Source organism: Globicephala melas, chromosome 20 (genome assembly GCF_963455315.2).
Source record: "Globicephala melas chromosome 20, mGloMel1.2, whole genome shotgun sequence".
Classification (NCBI taxonomy): domain Eukaryota; kingdom Metazoa; phylum Chordata; class Mammalia; order Artiodactyla; family Delphinidae; genus Globicephala; species Globicephala melas.
The window spans coordinates 37,040,730-37,053,396 of record NC_083333.1 but is presented as its reverse complement, the minus strand read 5'-3'; the positions used below and the strand labels follow the sequence as shown (position 1 = coordinate 37,053,396).

At 39.7% G+C, this 12,667-nt stretch overlaps 1 protein-coding gene across 4 annotated transcripts in view; it reads right to left on the bottom strand.

The window, feature by feature from the left end:
* KANSL1 (KAT8 regulatory NSL complex subunit 1) overlaps positions 1-12,667 on the bottom strand; it is a 171,356-nt gene that overhangs the window by 16,539 nt on the left and 142,150 nt on the right. For all 4 annotated transcript variants that reach the window (XM_060290584.2, XM_030850034.3, XM_030850039.3 and 1 more), the window contains one exon: positions 2,246-2,417. In XM_060290584.2, coding sequence (XP_060146567.1) covers positions 2,246-2,417 — 172 coding nt within the window. The remainder of the gene's footprint in view (positions 1-2,245; positions 2,418-12,667) is intronic.

Below are 12,667 nucleotides of genomic sequence, written 5' to 3'. Positions count from 1 at the left end.
CTTCTACATTAGCTATGTAGCCTGAGACAAACCACAACCTCTCTAAGCCTATTTCTTGATCTGTAAAACTGAAGTAAATTTATAAGAGTACTGAGAGAAGCAAATGAAACAAGTATAAGAAAAGTGCTTGTAAACTATAAAACACTATATAAATATTATCTTAAGTTATGTAAGTTATAATCCAAATGGCAAGAAAGGGTAAATGTCAATGACTCTGGAATCTGAAGTACAGAGGAGGATGTTGTAGTGTTTTCTACTCATCACGTTCTAAAGTTTATTTACTGCTCCACTACTCCTGACCTAAACCCCTGCCTAGCTTGCTATCCCTATGTTTCAAGTTCTCTAAATATTTCCACTCTTACTAGAAGTCATGTGGCAGCAAGAATATTATACCATGCCTTTCTTACAGTTGAAGGGAGTCATGATAGTAAGGCTTGGAGTAGCTCAACAGATGTAGGTGACCAAGAAAGAATCCAGTCATTTGAAGAACAGATAAGGAATGAGGGGATTACAGTCATCTAATGTTTGATCAATTAGAAGATGGGATTCTCCAGGATAGTTTATCAGTAATGACTGTTTTTATAAATAAAGTTTTATTGAAACAGCCACACCCACTTGCTTATACATGGTCTACGACTGCTTTTGTGCTATATGGGCAGAGTTGCCTAGTTACAACATAGACTAAACCTAGCCAGTATGATCCATAAAGCCTAAATTATTTAGTATCTGCCCTTTTATGAAAAAGATAATATACTACTGATGCTAGAAAAAACTTGGGTTTTCTTCTCATGCCAATAAGTAAATCTTACATCCCATATAATTCACATTCCCCAGACTCCTGTTTTAGTTATCCTCCTTTCAAAAACTTGTACAGACTATCTGTAAGGTGCTATGAAGGATAGAGCAGGAAGAAAAACATGGTCCCTTATCCCGAGAGAACTTAAAATTTAACTAATGGAAAATAAGGTCATAAACAGCCATCATATAAGCCATAACACATAGATAAAATAACAGTGATCCAAGAGGGGCCAGATCATGAGATTATTTGCAAATCAGTGAAACAAATCCAGATTATGAAAACACTGGCTTCCTGTAGTCTACAGAACAGTTTTCAACATTTTTGCTCATGTATCCCCACCATTTGAAATGTAATTTTTTATTTTTTAAATTTTTAAATTTTTTTGGCCACACCGCGAGGCTTGTGGGATCTCAGTTCCCCGACCACGAATTAAACCCAGGCCCTGAGCAGTGAAAGCATGGAGTCCTAACCACTGGACCGCCGGAGAATTCCGAAATACAGTTTTTAAGAAAATCATAAACTCAGACAGTTGTAAAGGCTGTATTTTCTAGAATACTACATGCATTAAAGATATTTATTTATACCAACACCTCAGCATGTACATATATAATATTTACCTTAACTAAAAAAAATCTTTTACACCTACTTATTCAATCAGACTACAGTCACAGTAAAATCTAATTTCAGTTGTTAATTCTTTCTCTTTTTAAAACTTAAATACTGTACAGTTGACGTGCAATATGTTAGTTTCAGGTGTAAGTTATTAATTCTCTAAATATTTATTTTAAGGTGACAGAAAAGGCAGAGAATCTTGCCTTAAGTTATATACAAAAAAATAATGTACCTCCATCTTCATTATTTTTTATTCAAAACTTTTTTTACTTAATTCCCACAGGATTCTTCTTCAGGAGCCATGAACTCTGAAATGGTTCCTTTGGTGTCCCTACTGCCCAAGGTTTTTATACTCTGGGGGGCAAGACCCACAGCAAGACTCAATATGGGTAAGAGGAATGACTTTCACGTAGTGGGAGAAAAGCAATTATGAAAAGGGAGGTGGAAAAGGAAAATTGGCAGACACGGAGGCTTATCAGGTAGATCAACTTAGCAGCGCTGCCCATGCTGTTTCACATCATGGCACACATAGATAATACATTTTTTAAGACAGACTCTGTATAACAAGACCAGGCTCCAAGCGTTGTGGCTGGAGGAAACTGTCCTAGCCTCACCATTTGAAGTGTTAGGGGAATTTCTCTCTTAGCAAGCTGCAAAGTTTTAGTGGCACATTCCGGTCTGGGAGATCTATTTGCAAAATTCTAAGAGAAGACTTTATTGACAGCAATACCTTGACAGTACCTGGGAGTTGTACCAGAATCTTGGCCGACTTTCTTTCACTTTGAACCCTTTAAGTCTCACGTATTAGACTTTATATTATGTAGACTTTCTTACCATCTGGAAATGCTAGAACCGGGTGAACACAAGAATCCAACTGGGAAAGGCGTTCCAACAGAGGGGCTTCATAGTGGATTTCTGGAGGCGTGGTGCTGGCACTGCCTGAGCCGCACAGTGCACAGGAGGGGTTCACATCACAGCCAGAGCGCACTGTGCTGTTCCGGTGAACCTGTGAAAAGTCAGACAAAACTGACAATTCAGTGTCTGATAAAAACCCAGCTCCCCATTCAGTATCCCAAAGATTCAAAAGGCCCTCTCTAGGGACTTCCTTGGCAGTCCAGTGGTTAAGACTCCGCACTTCCAATGAAGGGGGGCACGGGTCCGATCCCTGGTCGGGGAACTAAGGTCCTGCATGCCGCGCAGTGCGGCCGGAAACAAACAAAAAATCATTATGATGTACACCTGAAACTATATAATGTTATACGTCCATTATACCTCAATAAAATAAGAAATAAAATAAAAGTGACCTGCAAGCTAAAAAAAAAAAAGGCCCTCTCTAGATACATATATGACACCAAACAAAAAGTCTGACCAGTTTGTTAAAAGATTTCCATTTCTCCAACACATTAACCTTCAAAGTAATTAAGTAAACCTGCTTCTTCTCTAATGAAGACATCAAGTTATGTGAAGCCCTTAGGTCCTTACCAAGAACACTTTACAAAACCTGTATGTTTCTACCACCTTGATGGTTTCCCACCATCTGCTAAGGTGAATAGCTGGCTCCAGATTTCTGGCTGGAACATGACTTTGCCCTCTTCAGCAACTTCATCCACCTAAGAGCCATACTAATGAATAACAAACCATACCTCTCCTGTTCTTTTCACATCTCCTGCTATAAAAAAGACTTCCAGGTGGCCTGAAACGACACGGCAAATTTCCGTGGACTACACAGAACTCATTAGCTACTCTTTAACCTAGCCTAAAAATCTACTGTTATAAAGCTCATACTTAAGTAATGAAAATGAATTTGGGATGGTGAGTGTTCATACCCACAGTCTTTGTGTTAGATTAACTCCAATGGGATAGAAATCATTTTCATTAAACGTCCTTTGTATACATGTTAGCAGGATAAGAAATAGCTCTCCAGCTAAGTCCACAGTCAAAAATAATCACAGTTGGGCTTCCTTGGTGGCGCAGTGGTTGAGAGTCCGCCTGCCGATGCAGGGGACACGGGTTCGTGCCCCGGTCCGGGAGGATCCCACATGCCGAGGAGCGGCTGGGCCCGTGAGCCACGGCTGCTGAGCCTGCGCATCCGGAGCCTGTGCTCCACGACGGGAGAGGCCACAAGAGTGAGAGGCCCACGTACCGCAGAAAATAAATCACAATCAAAAATAATCTAAGTCTTCAAAAGATTTAATTCTGTTAAAAACAAAATGGGATTTTTATGATTTTGTGCTTTGAGGAGAAAACTTCAGGTCATGCTGAATGCAGGATCCCTAGGTTCTTGTGTTAGGATGAACAAGTCTGGCATTTGCCAAATCATGACCACAAAAAAGTCATCTGGGTAGCATGCAGTCCTAGAAGAAGGGACTTGTCTGTGGAATGACACTATGACAAGGGATGCTAGGAGCAAAGGTAGTATCATAATAAAGACAAAAGGGTAGCATCAAAACTCTGTAACAACTGTGAGAGGTGCATTTAGTTTCAGCACACCCAACTCTTGAAAGCTGTTTGCCTTCACAGACACGCACAGAAGAAAGATAAATATGAGAACAATGCAGTCTTTATCAACATTGCCCAACTGCCTCCTTCTTGCAGCGACATAGATGGGTGGCATTCAAAGAAGGCCCTGTGAAGGTTAGACTGGGCAACTTACGCTAAAGTAAAAGTATTCTAATAAGCTGCAATTGTAGATGCCTTTGAAAGGAAATTATACCAACTAAACACACACTTCTGTAGACATTAACTGGTACTGTTTTGGGAAAAAATACCTCTTGCAACCTATTTAACCAGGGCTGGCTTTCTGGGGGAGGTAACATTTTGAGGCAGAGAGAGAGAGGGGCCTACGTTGGCAGGGACAAAGACCACAGACTGCACAGGAGATGAATGGGAGGATTTAGGTAATCAGAATCCAAAAATGGCACCAAAACTTTAAACACTGACAAGATTAGAAAAACATATAAAAATCAGAATAAGAAATCTTAAAAGGGAGGTATATTTTCTCCTCATAAATTAACCCATGACATCAATCAGCTCTCCAAGTGGGCAATGCACAGCATTCCATTTTATAGACTGGATGTAGAGTAAAAACGGTATGGCAAGAGGAACAAACTAGGAGAAAGATTAAAATAAAAACTGAAATTACCAAAAGAAAAAATACATGCTAGAAACAGCAAATTTAAGAACTGCTCTTTGGGAGTTTTTTCTCCCCCTCTTCCCAAACCCACCCCAAGAATGGCTTAGATAGGAACAGAGCAATTAATTAGATAAAGTGTAAGACTGGCCTAATAAAGAGAAAAAAGGAAAGAATGCAAACATATAAGAACTCCTCAAAAAAGCACTAGTTAATTGATAAACTGGATACAAGATACAATAGTGTAGACACATACACACAGCCAAGTTAAAATAAAAATAAATAGTCTTGACATAATAATGTTATCCAAATAAAACACTAACATGTAGAGAGATGCAGAGAGAAGGAGGATAGAGGAATGTGCAAGAAACCACTGACGTGGTTATGATGGTGGGGAGGAGATTAAGGAGAGCTTTCATTTTCCACATTATGCATTTCTATAATGTTTAAATGTTACAATTTTTATATTCCATCTAACTGGAGAATACAATACACATGCCTTAAATAAAGGCAGGGGCTCAGACTACTCTTGTGTCCTCAGTGAAGTCTTTAAAAACACTGAAGAACAGATAATTTCTATTCAATTAAAATGGCTGGTGCTAGCATAAAGAAATTAGATTTGTAGGGCTTCCCTGGTGGCACAGTGGTTGAGAATCTGCCTGCCAATGCAGGGGACACGGGTTTGAGCCCCGGTCTGGGAAGATCCCACATGCCGCGGAGCAACTAGGCCTGTGAGCCACAACTACTGAGCCTGCGCGTCTGGAGCTTGTGCTCCACACGAGAGGCCGCGACAGTGAGAGGCCCGTGCACCGCGATGAAGAGTGGCCCCCACTCGCCGCAACTAGAGAAAGCCCTCGCACAGAAACCAAGACCCAACACAGCCATAAATAAATAAATAATTTTTTTAAAAATGAGTTTTCATCAGAATTTAAAAAAAATTAGATTTCTTTAGTCCTCTTAGAAAAATATAATTGATTTAAAACCTGATAAAAAGTATGTGCACACATACTTACACACCAACCTTACTTTTGAATGAAAAACTGTGAAGTGTTAATAGAACCTAGAAGTATATAAAAATATCTTAATTTATTAAGAGATAAATTTGGGGAATTTTTTTGAAGGACAGTTCGGGCAACTTTAAATATACACACACAGAATTAAGATGCCAAATTATACACATGTATTTATTTATTTGTTTATTTTTAAAACCACAAAAAAATAAAAACAACCTACCATGAGCAAGTGGGATTTATTCCTGGATATCGGAAGTATTTGATATTAGGACATCAATTAATACAATTTCACACTGCCCATTCAACATCTCCACTTAGATGTCTTAACAGGTATTCAGAGTTAGTGAGTTAACACTGAGCTCCTAACTCTTCCCAACTTCCAGTTGCTCAATCGTAAATCCTTGGACTCATCCTAAACTCCTTTATCATACCCCCAAACCAATTATGAAATCCTATCGTCTCTGCCTTCGAAATGTATCCAGGATCTGACCACTTCATACCACCTCAACTGCAGTCACTATCTTTTCTCATATGGGTTTCTTAAATAGCCTCCAAACTGGTCTTCCTGCTTGTCCCTCCTTCCAGTTATTTGACACAGTAGTTGATGTAATCTTGTTTTACAACCTCAGTCAGACCATGCCAGTCCTCTGCTCAAAACCTTCCAATGGCTCATCTCATGAGGAATAAAAGTCAAAGTTCTGGCACTGGTACACACAAAGCCCTATACCATCTGTCACTTCTATCCCCTCTCTGACTTCATTTCCTGCTTCTCTCCTAGCTCACGCTACCAGTTCCTCTGACTTCCTTGTTCCTTCCCCAAAATGACAGGCAAACTTCCTGATCACAGGCCCCTGCCCTTGGCTCTTCTATTAGCTCCATGGTCATTCCCTCACCTCAGGTGTTTTTCTCAAGTGTCATCTTCCTAAAAATAACTTTTATTTAGAAACATACAAGTGACCAAAGAGTCTATCTATTCTTGACTATAACAACAATAAAAAAAATACTGGAATAAGTTTAACTAGAAATTTTAAGCACAAAGCTTAAAGCTATTAATTATTAATATTCTACAGATTAATCTATAATCTTAAACTCAGTAGGTTTTTGGTACAGAAGAGAGAAGAGACAAATGTAACTTAAATAAACTACAAACTGGAAGAATAAATGCCAAGGGGAAAAGTTCCCAGAAATTTTCTGATAAGCAAAGGTAGACGGGAGTGATATGCCCTACCACATTTTAAAAGTTACAGTAATTTAAAAAAATATGCTACTGGTTAAGGAACAGAAAAATTAATTAAACAAAAAGAAAAAATAGATCAATATATATAACATGACAATTTAATGTTTAACACAGGCAATATTTCTAAATGAATTAACTAAAGAAAGGGTCAGGGGGAGATGACTTTTCCAATAAATGAATCAGGGAAATCAAGGTCTAGGGGGTGGGAAGAAGTTGGATTCCTACTTCACATCAAAATAAATTCCAAAGGTATTAAAGATTTAAAGATAAAACAAACATGTTTAAACTGTAAAAGAAAAATTATGTGTCAACATACAGTAGTTAAAAGTATGGGCAGGGCTTCCCTGGTGGCGCAGTGGTTGAGAGTCCATCGGCAGGCCACAAAGACTTTATTGAGGGGACGCGGGTTCGTGCCCCAGTCCAGGAGGATCCCACGCCACGGAGCTGCTGGGCCCGTGAGCCATGGCCGCTGAGCATGCGCGTCCGGAGCCTGTGCTCCGCAACAGGAGAGGCCACAACAGTAAGAGGCCCGCGTAACGCAAAAAATAAAAAAGTGTAGGCAATGGGGCCAGGCTGTCTGGGTTTGAGCCCTAACTCTGCTGCTTACTAGCTGTATAACTTTAGACAAGTTAAGTAATGGCTTCATCCATAATAACAGCTGCTTATCTGATAAGGCTGTTTTGAGAATAAATATCACTTGGAACAGTGTCTAGTCTCAACTCTGTTATTTTTGTAGTCATACAAAGTACACTGTCTTCACTTATAATGGGGGGAGAAAAAAAAAAGACATCAACCATAAAGATCATCGATATCAAATTCTTGTTTCTTGTTAGTTGTATGACCTCCTCAAATTTACGCATCTGTTATTAAAGGATCAATAATGCCAATTTCATGGGATTGTGGGAAATGTAATATGATTTCTCAAACTATTGAAACACTATACAAATGCTAGCTAAATTAGTATATGTCAAGGTTTCTCAACAACAGCACTACTGACACTTTGAGCTGGATAATTTTTTTGTTGGGAGGAGATGTCCTGTGCACTGTAAATAAGGAGCAGCTTCCCGGACCTTTCTACTCATGGTGCAAGTAACACCTTCCTCCCCACCTTTTGTGACAACCAAAAATGACTACATTGTCAAATGTTTCTTGGGGGTGGGCAGGTGGGTCAAAAATCATTGAGAACCATGCAGCTCAAATTATGGTTATCCCTCCTAGTAAACTTCAACGCACAGGCTCCCATTAAATATTAATGGTGAGAGAGAAGAAAGGTCTCAAGACTACTGCAGTCAAAAGAACTCAACAGCAAAAAGGAAAAAAAAAAAAAAAAAAAGAACTCAACAGCAAGCTTGAGGAGGCTTCCACTAATCAAAAATGACAATTTGAGCATAGAAAAGAATTTCAATGACTTGAATAACTCAAATACGTTTAAGTCGATGACTTCATAATCATACACCCCCCCCTCCACAAAGACTTTATTGATTGCCCTTGGAAGATGGCAGGAAATCAACTTACTGTTTGAAAATTGGTAGATAAAGTAACATGAATCATGCTTCTTTCTGCACAAACTGTACTTAAGGGTAAACCAATAGTATAAAAGGGCATTTTTCTCTTATAGAATGCTCGTATTTATCCTTTAGCCATAAACTAGAAAACCGGACAACACACAGCTTAAGACAGAAACAAATGAGGTAGCCTGTGACTGCCTTGGCTTTCTGCCTGGAGGCACACTGCAGACTGCACAGCAGGTGAGGGATTCTAAGCAGAGCGTGATGGTTTCACTGAGTTGAGGAAATACACTCCCAGAGACTGAAGTACAGAGGCTCAGGTGACTGGTAATTATGAGGCAGAATTCTTGAGAAGAGGAAGCCATACAGAAAAAGAGCTCCAGAAATCTTCATGAGATTTCCTTGAGTGTTTGCTGAATACTAAGAAGCCCACGTACAGGGTGAAACTCCATCAGGTCAGGCAAAGAACAACGAAGGAGCTGTGAACTGAACAGTTCCCCGAGCTCACACAAGCAGGGAGACTTCTCCATTGCGACCAGCCAAGTGGCACAGAGCATTCAAAAAAGACCCCAGAAGATCCTGATTTACTAGTGGAGTTAAAGTAGGCTACTCTACACTCTCCCTAGTAAAGGAAAAACTGAACCTCAAGTAACTTACCTGCCAACAAAACAAAGCCTCTTTAAAGGAAGAAAATGCAATCCCTATACTTCAACCACGTAAAATTAAACGCCCAACATCCAAAAAAAACATTGTTAGATGTGCCAAGAGGCGAGAAAGTTATACCACAGGGATATAATCAGAAAAATGTAAGCCACTGGATAAATAACTGGAATAACCCAGTTTTCTCAACAAATAAATTGCAAGGAAAAGGGGTATGATGGATAGTTTATAGCAAACCAACACTCTTACTGAGAACTAGAAAGTCCAAATTAAAAAAAAAAAAGCAAACTCAACTTTAAGATACAAGAGAAATGCTAAAGCAGTGACACTATCAAGGAGTCAAGATTTCAGAGAGCGTGTAGGACCATGAAGTGTGGAGCTGCTTCTTCCTGTGGACAATGGGTGATTCTGAGTGATGCTTAGAATTTGGTGCCTTGGTAGAGGGTCACTTCTGGGGACAGAGAAATGAGCAGAGATTCTGATGCTTTTGTAGGTCTGAAGGGACAACTTTAGAGACCTGAAGAGCCAAATTCCCAGTGAAAAGGAAGGACAGGAAACTAAGAATGACACATGTCAGATACTCCTGCTCCCAAGGCATTTGGAAAATTCTGAAGCTGTGAAAATTCTGAAGCTGTGATGGGCAGGAGGCTAAGAAGCTAAGCAGAAAGCCTCTGGAAAGTAGAGAGATTCTGGCAGGCTCACTTTGATGAGGAGACTACAATTAGAGTTCAGGATACATGAGGGGGAAGGGCACTGGTCATCGAATCAGGTTCTCATCTGGAAATGGGAGTAAGAAACAAGGCTATGCCCTAAGAATGGACCAGAGAGAAACAAAGCCTTATCAAAACTGTGACCCAGGGGAAGGGTAAGCTGGGACGAAGTGAGAGTGGCATGGACATATATACACTACCAAACGTAAAACAGATAGCTAGTGGGAAGCTGTCGCATAGCACAGGGAGATCAGCTCGGTGCTTTGTGACCACCTAGAGGGGTGGGATAGGGAGGGTGAGAGGGAGATGCAAGAGGGAGGAGATATGGGGATATATGTATAGCTGATTCACTTTGTTATAAAGCAGAAACTAACACACCATTGTAAAGCAATTATACTCCAATAAATATGTTAAAACAAACAAACTAACAAACAAAACTATAACCTAGCTGCAACTCAGCTCAGTGCCCAACTGCAGTCACGTTTTCGGCTCCCATTCTATATGCCTAGCAGGGGAAGGTGAATCTGTTCTGGGGAAAGAGAGCATCAGAGCTGCGAAAATCTTTTAAATATATAATATCCAACATTGACTCAAAACGAATTTGGCATCGTTATTAGACACACCAGAAGTGTGGATAAGAGAACCGGGAGATAGATTAATTGAGGACCAGAGGAAAAAAATAACAGGGAAATACAGAACAGAATGTACATGCCCGGTGATCAAATCCAACATACTTGTAATCAGAGGTCCATAAGGAGAGAAGAAGACAGAGAATATGGCAAGGGCAATGTTTGAAGAAATAATGGTTCAGTTTGTGCTAAAAATGATTAAAGACACTAATCCACAGACTTAAGAAACTGCAAAACCCAAGCTAAATGAAAACACAAAGAAAACAACATCCAAGCACACCATAAACCTGTTTAAATTGCAAGGAAAAAAATAAAGGGGAAGCCTATAAAATCAGACTTAAAAGACTTACTGGAATGTATGGACTTTATCTGTATCTTGATTCAAACAAACTTTAAAAATCATTTATGGAGTCTGGGTAATCTGAACAGAGGAGTCTCTGGTAACTGTAGGAATCACTGTTAAAGTCAAAAGCATTACCAGTGGCAAAAATCACCGACAATACTGAAGATGGTACTACCTGATTCAATCTTAAAATAGCCTAAACCTGCAATATGCAGAACTGTTAACAACAGTAGATTCTTTGACTTTGGTAAATATTTCTTGGAAAGTAGACCCCCAAGGAACTTGTCTAAGATGATAATGAAAAAGGTAGAGATTCTGAAATTTGTGCCAAAACACTCATGGCTCACTTGGTATATAATAGTAAAAAATGAACTGTGGAATGGTTAAGCAAACCATGGCATCACTTCTTATGTGGCATCTAAAATGCCAAGTACACTGATATTAAGTATGTATATGCAACATAAAAATCAAGTGTATGTGCACAGCAATTAAAACAATCAATGCAAATACATAAGATAATGAAAGAAAATGTACAATCATTTGACTGACCTTTTTTTTGTTTTTACTTGTTTTATTTCATTATTATTATTTTTTTGGCTGCACCGTGCAGCATGCAGGATCTTAGTTCCCTGACCAGGGATTGAACCCATGCCCCCTGCACTGGGAACACAGAGTCTTAATCACTGGACCGCCAGGAAAGTCGCTGACTGACCTTTCATTAGTTTATTTCCCTATAAACTTATTCAGACTATGTTTGAAAACAAAATGGGATCAGTAAATCAATGTTGCAAATAAAGTTTCTGTATTTTATATTTACTTTGGCATACTTAATTAAAAACATCTACTTCATCTACTCATAATTTTAGAATGAGATTTTAAGAAATGGAAAACGTTGATGGTTAAAGCTTTCATTTTAAAATTTAAATTTCAGTATTGCCAAGCGTCCAAACATCACCTACAAAGAGATTACAGAACAGGAAGCAGATGTTCTGAAATGCTTCTCTTGGAATCATAGTAATTCATGAGCATGCTTAATCAGTATTACTTTACCAAGGTTTCCTTGTCAAATAAGTTGGGGAAACAAAAGATTTTCTTTTAAACAAAAGGCTTTTAAGTCTTTAACGTCTTTTATGAATCTCTGAGTGGAGCATATATGGCATGAAGTGCTCTCCAAATTGATTCACCCATCACATTACACTGGTGGCAGATACTGCAAATTATCTAAGAGCTCATCACTACTTTGAAATCATGACAGTTACTATACCTGCTGCTAAATCCTGTTATTTAGTTCATTAATAAAGCAATTAATAAACCACAAGTTTATATTTTAACAACTGTTTCAACATACTCAGTTTCCCCTATAATCCAATGTCTTTCATGCATTAAAAAAGTGTGGGATTTCCCTGGTGGTTAAGAATCCGCCTGCCAACGCAGGGGACAGAGGTTTGTTCCCTGGTCCAGGAAGACCCCACATGCTGTGGAGCAACTAAGCCCGTGAGCCACAACTACTGAGCCTGCGCCCTAGAGCCCGCGAGCCACAACTACTGAGCCTGTGTGCCACAATTACTGAAGCCCACGCACCTAGAGCCCGTGCTCCGCAACAAGAAGCTGCCGCAATGAGAAGCCCACACACTGCAACAAAGAGTAGCCCCTGCTCGCTGCAACTAGAGAAAGCTCGCGTGCAACAACGAGGACCCAATGCAGCCAAAAATTAAAAAAACAAAAACAAAACAAAACACTATTCTGAGGAGTCCACATACATGATCACTCTGCCAAAGGCCTGAATCAGGAGTAAGAAACTGCAAGATGTGGGCTCCCCTGGTGGTGCAGGGTTTGGGAATCTGCCTGCCAATGCAGGAGACACGGGTTTGAGCCCTGGTCCGGGAAGATCACAAATGCCGTGGAGCAACCAAGCCCATGCACCACAACTACTGAAGCCTACACATCTAGAGCCCGTGCTCCACAACAAGAGAAGCCACCGCAATGAGAAGCGTGCACACCGCAACGAAGAGTAGCCCCCACTCAC